General features: G+C 43.4%; 1 protein-coding gene across 1 annotated transcript; it reads right to left on the reverse strand.

Moving 5' to 3' along the window:
• Positions 1–1,028: 1,028 nt before the first annotated feature.
• Positions 1,029–7,971, reverse strand: LOC103156325 (meteorin-like protein). Its single transcript, XM_007578322.2, has 5 exons — positions 7,578–7,971; positions 5,341–5,524; positions 5,027–5,252; positions 2,204–2,263; positions 1,029–1,784 (listed from the first exon to the last, which is right to left on the reverse strand). Exons 1-5 carry the CDS (start codon positions 7,670–7,672, stop codon positions 1,468–1,470), a joined length of 882 nt encoding a protein of 293 aa, XP_007578384.1. The 5' UTR covers positions 7,673–7,971; the 3' UTR covers positions 1,029–1,467.
• Positions 7,972–8,325: the final 354 nt, after the last annotated feature.

Raw genomic sequence — 8,325 nt, forward strand, 5'->3', positions numbered from 1 at the left:
ACTGGGCCAATCAGAAAGAGAGGCTTTGAATGATGATGTTAGTTATTTTACACTGTTTTAGAATTGTAATCTGTAGGTTTAGCAGTAGCAGCAGAGGAAGTGAACGAAGCCGGTCAGTTCAAGTTGACCACATTTTCAAATATTGAAAATGAAACAGCTACCTGGTTCAAGTCAGCGCTCCTCTATCTGTAGTGGAGGATGATTGTCTACAGTGTAGGCAGTTTACGGTAAGCTTTGTATCGTTGCACCAGTGCATTACGTACGTCACGGCCAAACTTCAGTGATTGGGTAAAATCACTGAAATGATTCACCCACTTCCTGGAACCCACACCTCCAGGAAGCAACTGTTTCAGTACCAGAGAGTCCAGACCCATCTGCACACAGAACAAGGACTGGTTTCCACCAGGCTAATGGTGTGTGTGAGAGTGAAGGCGAGAGCAGGAAGGTGACATTCCATCCATTCCTGCTCTTCCTGAGGAAGGAGAGAAAGCATTACACACACTGCTGTTGACAGCAGACGTATAGGGAGAGGCGTCCAAACACCCGTCTAAGGTCATTCACATATCCTCCAGCTCTTTCACTCCAACATATCAAACATCAAAGTAACCATTCATCTCACTCTGCTATCTAAAAGTGGCTCTTTTGGTCTGTTTGGCTACTGCTGGATGGAGCAGCATGAAGCATCTTTCATGAAACTCGAGAGAAACATATTTTTGCTCTTGCTGTTGAACAGGCTGGGTGTTTTTGGGAGGGATGGAGGTGAAAAAAGTAACTTTGCTTCACTTTGCACACACACAAAAAATAAATGAACACCGAGTGTCACAGAGAAGATGCCAAATATAAAGAATTAGCTCTGATTTTTCCATCCCTGCTACTAACTAGTGGTCACTCACATGATTTTTTCATATTGGTTAAGTTGCCAGATAATATTCTTTTGCTTACATTTATTACGATGTTGGATCTTCCTTCATTTTCATTGCACAGTTTCTCTTGAGTTCATTGTAGTTCAGTAACAAAACCACAGACTGTTCAGTTTACCTTTTGTTCATAAAAAGACACCAGGTTTATTTTTCTGTAAATATGTATAAGCCACTTAGACTCATTTGCAAATCACACACAAATTCAGTACACATAGACTCACAGAGCTGCATACCGTAGTCTTCTCTCAGAAGGCTAAAATTTACAGGAAGCTTTTTACAAAGCAAACTTTCATTTCTAGAAATAGCAATAAGGCCATCATCGCAACAACAAGCAAGGCGCAAATATCACTTTACAGAAATCAGTCATTCTGTACAGAAATACACTTGCAGTTCACAAGAGTAGTCAAACGGAGGCAGCGCAGTCAGTCTGTTTGACAACAAAACCCGGACCACATCAGTGGAGGTTTGTCCTTTCCTGATCTATGCTCCAGTATTTTTACCCATAACTCCTTCGTTTTAAGGCGAATCTTCTCCCACCAGAAATCTCTCAGTTCGTGTCTACGTGGCAGGGGTTTGTTCCTGCGTTCACTGCTTCGGCGTACAGCTTCAAGAAGTCTCTATAGCGAGGCGCACAGCCGAGCCACGCCTCACCGAAGTGCACGGAGCCGGTCAGGAGGTACTCGTCCTCTCCTGGAGGCACGACGCACGCAGCGGGAACGCTGACCCGTCCTCTCCAGCCCTGTCCTCTGGCTCCGCCCCACGCAAACAGGCCGCTCTTTTGGTGAAAAAGTCGACGCAGAGTCGCCGTGACAACGGGGTGCTGGTTTGAGCCCGATGCTGCATCTCCAAAAGTGCCACAGCCAGCTTGAAAGATTGGACAGGAGAAGACAAGGCAGGGGAAATGAAATGACCTTGAGTTTTACACCATGTGTTATATGTGGTTACATCAGCAAAATCTATTTAGTTACTTTCTTCTAAGGATCGGATAAGAAGGCAGACTGCTCTCATGTTAGTACTTTGAAATGTTGATAAAACCAGCAGGAGGAGCTTTGGTTTAGGAAAGACCAAGACTGAACTTTAATTTTTGCTGTTTACCGTGTTATAAAAGTTACATTTTAAAATCATTCAGCAAAACAGAGGAGGTAAATTTTTCCCTTTGTCTTTGACTTGTAAGAGTTACATAATCTGTAAAATCTTGCTAACAGCTGTTTCCAAAGTCGACATCTGCTGCCAGCAGACCATTCTTCATTCTCCACTGTGTGCTTATGTGTTGATGCATTTACCAAAATCACTGGTGCAGACAGCCATGAGGACGTCTTGATCCGAGCAGGGCTTACAGGTCACTAAATCAGAAAGTGGGACATATTAGGTAGCCCTAATAAAAACACACAAGTTCCTATTTTCATAGCTTATTTCATCAAAATTAGCTACCTAAAACTTGGGTTCCAACTAAACTACTCTAGATGATTTTTCTTTCATCGGCTTCATCAAGATGAAGAAGGTACATCTTCTCAGAAACATTGACTATATTGAAATAGCTGTGTCACATCAGCAGGTCGAGAAAACATAAACACAAAGTATAAATCAGAACCAATGTCATAATCAGAGGTTAACACTGATTTGTGGGTTTGCTTTTGACAACTATTTCTTCTAGATCATTAACCTTTTCAGCACGTTTGGAAATTTGAAAGTGGGACAAATCTTGGGGAAACTGGAAACAAAAGTGCACTGTTGCTCAGATTTGTTGTACACAAATCAATAGTCAGCATTAAAAATAATAGAATATAAACATAAACAATATAAACATTAACAGGAGGTAAAAGGAAGGAAGGAAGGAAGGAAGGAAGGTGCTCTGGAATCGGTTCGATTGGGGACTAAAATTGCAACATGTTACATTTTCAGCTGGTGTAGTTGACTTTCACACTGCACTGTGTGAAATGATGCAAACCCTTTGAAAAGCCTGTTTCCCATCCTCCTCTGTAGTGGCGCTGCACTAAGAACCACTGAAGTTCACAAACCCTCTGTAATAGCAATGCCTGCTTCAATAACCAAGGTAATGCACAAGTTGTCCTCATTCTTTAAAAAATGTAAGCAAAACTGCAGTAGCATCAGATTTTAGCGGTTTGTAGGATTTTACTTTTGGCATGAGCCATTTCTCCTGCTAGCGCTAGTCTCTCGTTTCTTTTTTGTATTTGCCCAGAATGCCCTGCACAATAGTCCGGTTCTTGCTTTTGGGTCGGTTGCCGGTTTGCTTGAAATTCACATATGCATCCCAACAGAGACCTGGGTTTGTAGACAGACCAGAGTTAGATTTATTTTTCTTTGGTCTGCACTAGAGTTCGATTGCATATTCCCAACCGCCCAAACAAACCGGACTCTATAGACAAACCAACTAGAGTTCTGCTGAAACGAACTGAACAGGGCTGGTGTGAATGAACACTAAAAGGCCTCCCCTGTGCTACAACATTGTTTTCAAAAAATCCAGTTTTTAGCCAGATACACCAAAAAATCCAATACTTGCTCTTTCAAAGACTGACTTTCCATGTGTATGAGTGGTGGGAAAGCAGAACAAAACAGGCCTGTGAGTCTGCTCCCAGTTCTCTCCGCACTCCTGCGTGCAGGAGGGTGTTTATCCAAAGAGATCAAAAGAAATAAAGTGTGCATGAATGAGCAAAGCAGGTGACTAGAACTGAGAAAAAGCAGACTGAATCGGGGGATTAACCTTCGACCCTGGCAGCTATAAAAACAGCACTAAAACGCCAGACGCACACCCTGGCAGGAAACTTCACTGGGGAGGCTTTCTTCTCTGTCGTTCCCCGCCTCACCGCTTCACACGTGCGTGCGGGTGGGCAGCTCAGAGATCTTCCTTTAAGGAGAGGGGAAGACACGGTGGTGGATCGGGGGATGGGTGGTGTCAGTTTTGACTGGCAGCGGAGGAAGGACTGGCTGACCCTTGTGCTTGACCCTGACAGGACTCTTTTTGATTGGTCTGTTTGTTTTCATACGTGCGGCTCACTTGAGGGAGAGAGGAAGGGCGGGAGGAAGGCCTCATCAAGGTTACGACGAAGAAACAAAGATTGAACGGCGACATGTCTTCTGGCTCACAAAACCTTTTTTTTTTTTTTTTAGATCGCCACTGCTAGTCTGCAGAACTCAGTTTCTGCTTTCAGAGCGCCAGAAGCCACAGAACCATCGTAGATAATTTACCAAGAAAAGTTAATGATGCAAAGATTAAATTCCAAACGTGTGTTAATGTTTCTCTAAAGCAAATTTGTGATAGAACCATCAAACCGAAAGAAATTTCTTAGATTTTATAAATACGAAGGTGAAACTGTATAAAACAACAAGATACCTGAGTGAAGAAATCAATTCAGTTCAATTCAAAATACCTGAATGATCTGAAATGGATATTAAATGTTGCTGTAAATTATATTAATTCAAGATTTTTCAAAGTCTTATTGTAGTTGGTGATGGCTGTGGGCAGAAAAGATCTGTGGTAGCTGTCTGTATCACAGCGTATTTAAAGAAGCTTCTGACTGAAGACAGTTTTTTTTACGAGTCTCAGTCATAGAAAGTCTATATTTACAGCCAATCCTGTTTGGTTTATATTTAATATATCCACAGCAGTGGTTGAGGTGGGGTATTGTTTTTGTGAACTTTGTTGCCCAAAAAAAAAACTTCCATGAAAATATTTAAACTAAAAAGAAAGCAAAATGAGACCTTAAAAAAAAAAAAAAAGATTTGTAAGTTAGTGTTGATGCAAAACCATAAATTATTCTCAGTTCAGCAGATCAGAGTTTGCACATTATCTTCAAGTTACTTAAATGCACAATCAACTATCTTTAATGTAACGCATTTAAATATTCTGCACCTAATATTACAGCATAGCTCTGATTACATCTCATACCTACTGTAATGACCCAACAATCAAGTTTGTGGAAAAATCATGTCTAGTTACACCTAAATATCACGATTTCAATGGCAGGGAATTTCTGGCATTAAAGACTGAAAGTTTGAAATTTATTGCATCTTATAAAACAAAAAAACAAACAAAAAAAAGCATGTGTTCAGTGCCTTTGGAAAAACAGAAATAGGCTTCCTGGTACCTGGCCCTTGATGCAGGTATGGGTACATATGGGCCCCTGGTCCCTGACTGGGCACCAGCTCATACTGGAACGCTGTGATCTTCCTGCTTATGTCTCTCTGAGGGACGGCCTCCACAAACAGAGCCCCCTCCTTCAGGCTGAAACAGCGCACCGCGCCCTGCGCCTGGTCGGCGTCTGAAAGCAGCAGCCTCAGGTCTCCTTCGTGCTCCAGGTACACATGAGAACCCTGAACAGGAGGAGGAGCGGGAGAAGTCGTTCAGACAGTGTGAAACAACCAGGCAAATGACCAGCTGCAGGTTTTGTTTCTAAACCACCTGGGAGAAGGTCTGAGGCTTGATGCAGACGAAGACGTCGGCCGTGCGCCTGGATGAAGACTCGGTGTTGGGTCGCACGTTGACGATGATGGCCCCGGTGGGGTAGAGCCACTCCAGGGACCCCTGGGAGCAGCGGAGGTAGACCTGCTCCACGTCTCTGCGATGAGCTTCATGACTCAAACCGCTGCAGACAGAGAGAAGATGACTTTATTAAGAGTTATTACAAAGAGATGGAATTAAAAATTATGACCAGTGTCACATTTTCTAGCTACAAGCTAAAACTTATTACATTAGCATTTTACGAAACAGACAAGAAGAGTGGGACAATTGTTAAGTGGAAGGATTAAGATTCATGCTTCACTTATAATTTGTTTACAATTAAAAATCTGAAAACTGCTTAGATTTTTAAATCTTGACAAAGATTCTCAACTAGACTCAGGCAAAGGCCATTATAGGGCAGGAAAATGCTGTGATCTAAGCTACTCTATTGTAGTTCTCGTTGCATATTTCCCTGAACAATTCAGTTTTCTACAAACTCTTGAGAAGCTCACCTTTCCCCACAGCATGATGCTCCCACCACCATGTTTTATAACATGGAGGATGTGTTCAGAGTGCTAGTTCTCTGTCACACTTACTATTTTGCATGTAAGCCAAAAAAGTTCAGCTTAAGTCTCATCTAACAAGAGCACCTTCTTTCACGTGTAAAAAGAGTAAACAGGGTTGAATATATGCAAATATATATGCACATCACACCATTCAGATTTATAAATAGCCCTTCCCCCAAGCCAAACAGCAGCGGTTTGTGGTTGAAATGTGACAAAAATGTGGAAATATATCCGGAGGTCTGAATGCTTTGCCACAAGAGATCAACTGAAACTGAACTCTCAACAGGTGTTGACAAACACCAAACAAATCGTTTCATTTGTCTCGACGTGCATGAGCAACGACAACCCGCAGGATCTGATAAAAAAAATCGTTAGAAGTAAGAGGCGAGTCAACTTTACAACGCAGTGTTGGCTTACATCTTTTATGAGCGGGGGATTTGAAGGAGCGATCAAAGGCGCCCTGTGGGTGTATTTACCTAAGATAAGAACCGACATCCCTGTAACGGAGAGCCTTCAGGAAGGAGAACGTTCTCCGGATAAGGCGCCCGGAGAACGTGGTCAGACAGTTAATCACACTCGAGGCATCTTTTTATTTTTTGGTCTGCCTGTTTTGGGAGTCGTTTTCTTAAGAGTGACATTCAGAAAAGAAATGCGAGCAGGACTGGAGTCATTGCAACAGAAACCACAGGCAATGACGCGCAGGGACCAGTAGATATTTAACTTATAAACTTAGATTAGCCCAGTGGTTCCCAAACTTTTTCTGGGCCTCCCCTATGGATTACAAATGGCTGTCTGGTTGAACAATGCCTGTGGGGCAAAATGAATATACCTAGCTGAACATAGACAACAACACCAGAAGCCTACAAGCTACTTGTTAAGCTTAAAGTGATATTGGTATTAGCTAGTCATCTTTTAGCTAACTTTACCTGCATCCCACAGCTTTACTCAACTCAGTCGGTTAGTTTGTGGGAAAAACTGTGTAAAATTATTTGCGTTTTGCTGGTTTGCTGCCATGACTCTAACACACCTGAGTAGCTCTGCACAGCATTAGCAGGTCTCCTTCACTGCCGCGCAGGTGTAAACCCAGCGCGAGGATCGTAGCGCTCATGTTGCGTTTAAAGAAGGCTCGGAAAACAGGTTACCACATGTTAACAACGGATTAAACAGTTTTAACTGCTGATAAAAGTGACAGAAGACACAGATATTGGAAGTGTGAAAGCCCCTACTGTATCAAATTGACATAAGAATAACAGAGAGTTGGTAATTCTAAGGTAAAAACCCAGCGCATACAGCGTTCATGTTTTTTTTTTCTCATCCAGAAGGCTTCCTCCCCACCTCCCCCGGGGGGGCGCCCCACAATTTGGGAACCTCTGGATTAGCCTGTTTAATAGGACCTTAGCTTGGCCTTCCTGAACATATGTACAATCTTGCTCAAGAAAAAAAGAAGTCGGTGTAGTTAAGATCTTATCTGTTCTAACTGAAGAAAAAAAAATCGAGAGTATGCGTTTTCAGAATTCATCCTTAACAGACGGTCAAAACATAAATTTGAATTTCTCTGAGGAAAAAAAAACAACAAAAGAACAGCATCTTATCGACGACATCGTTATAAGGTTATTAATCCTTCATCCTCACCTTCCTCTCCAGCTGCACAGGTCACTAGAATACTGTGCCACAGCCCGGCACACCAGCACAAACATGACCCAGTGCGTAGCCCACGGCCGGAGCATGGTGGTCTTCGGCCCCGGCGTTTCACCGGATCCCCCCACCTCCACCAGTTCAACCTCACGCGCTCCCCGCAACTTATCCGCTTTAAAATATCCGCAACAAGCATCGGCAGGGCGCTCGAGAGGCTACATGACGCGCTGGTCCGAAGTCAAACCCGGAGCGTCTGAGGCAGGAAAAGAGTCGGACTGCGGGGTTGTTTTAAAAGCGAGCAGAGCGCACGCGCAGCCGGCCGGACAACGGCGGCTTGATCAGAACTTTCTCCGAGAGCGCGTCAGCAGGGGCGCGTGCCAGCAGCCGACTCCGCTTCAGCGACACGCGAGCTCTCTCTCCAAACCCCTCCCTCCCACAGATTGACCGGAAAGATAGGCGCGGACACAGTTTTTCAGTTAAACTGCCTACTAAACGCTTAGCAGCTCTGTCTGGGCTATTTAAAGGTTCTCTATAAAACCGATAAGAATAACCTGTACGTTTTAGTGTGGCTTAGCGTCATGGACAAACTTCTGTAACAGTCAGGTCAGCATGCAGACCAGCAACCTGTAAATGCATGCTCACAAACCTCTGAAAATGTCGCTGGTTCATTATTTGGTTTGCTTATGGCCGCAGTTCACAAGGTGTGGTAGTTGAGCTGCTGCAGGTGGTTGTCAGAGGAAATGAA

Source organism: Poecilia formosa, unplaced genomic scaffold, assembly GCF_000485575.1.
Source record: "Poecilia formosa unplaced genomic scaffold, Poecilia_formosa-5.1.2 Scaffold474, whole genome shotgun sequence".
Classification (NCBI taxonomy): domain Eukaryota; kingdom Metazoa; phylum Chordata; class Actinopteri; order Cyprinodontiformes; family Poeciliidae; genus Poecilia; species Poecilia formosa.

Coding starts and splice junctions, on each gene's coding strand:
- LOC103156325 (XM_007578322.2), bottom strand. CDS start 7,672: ATGCTCCGGCCGTGGGCTACGCACTGGGTCATGTTTGTGCTGGTGTGC. Junction 5,253..5,340: donor AGCCTCAGACCTTCTCCCAG/GTGGTTTAGAAA, acceptor CCTCCTGTTCAG/GGTTCTCATGTGTACCTGGA. Junction 2,264..5,026: donor ATACCTGCATCAAGGGCCAG/GTACCAGGAAGC, acceptor TTTCTGATTTAG/TGACCTGTAAGCCCTGCTCG.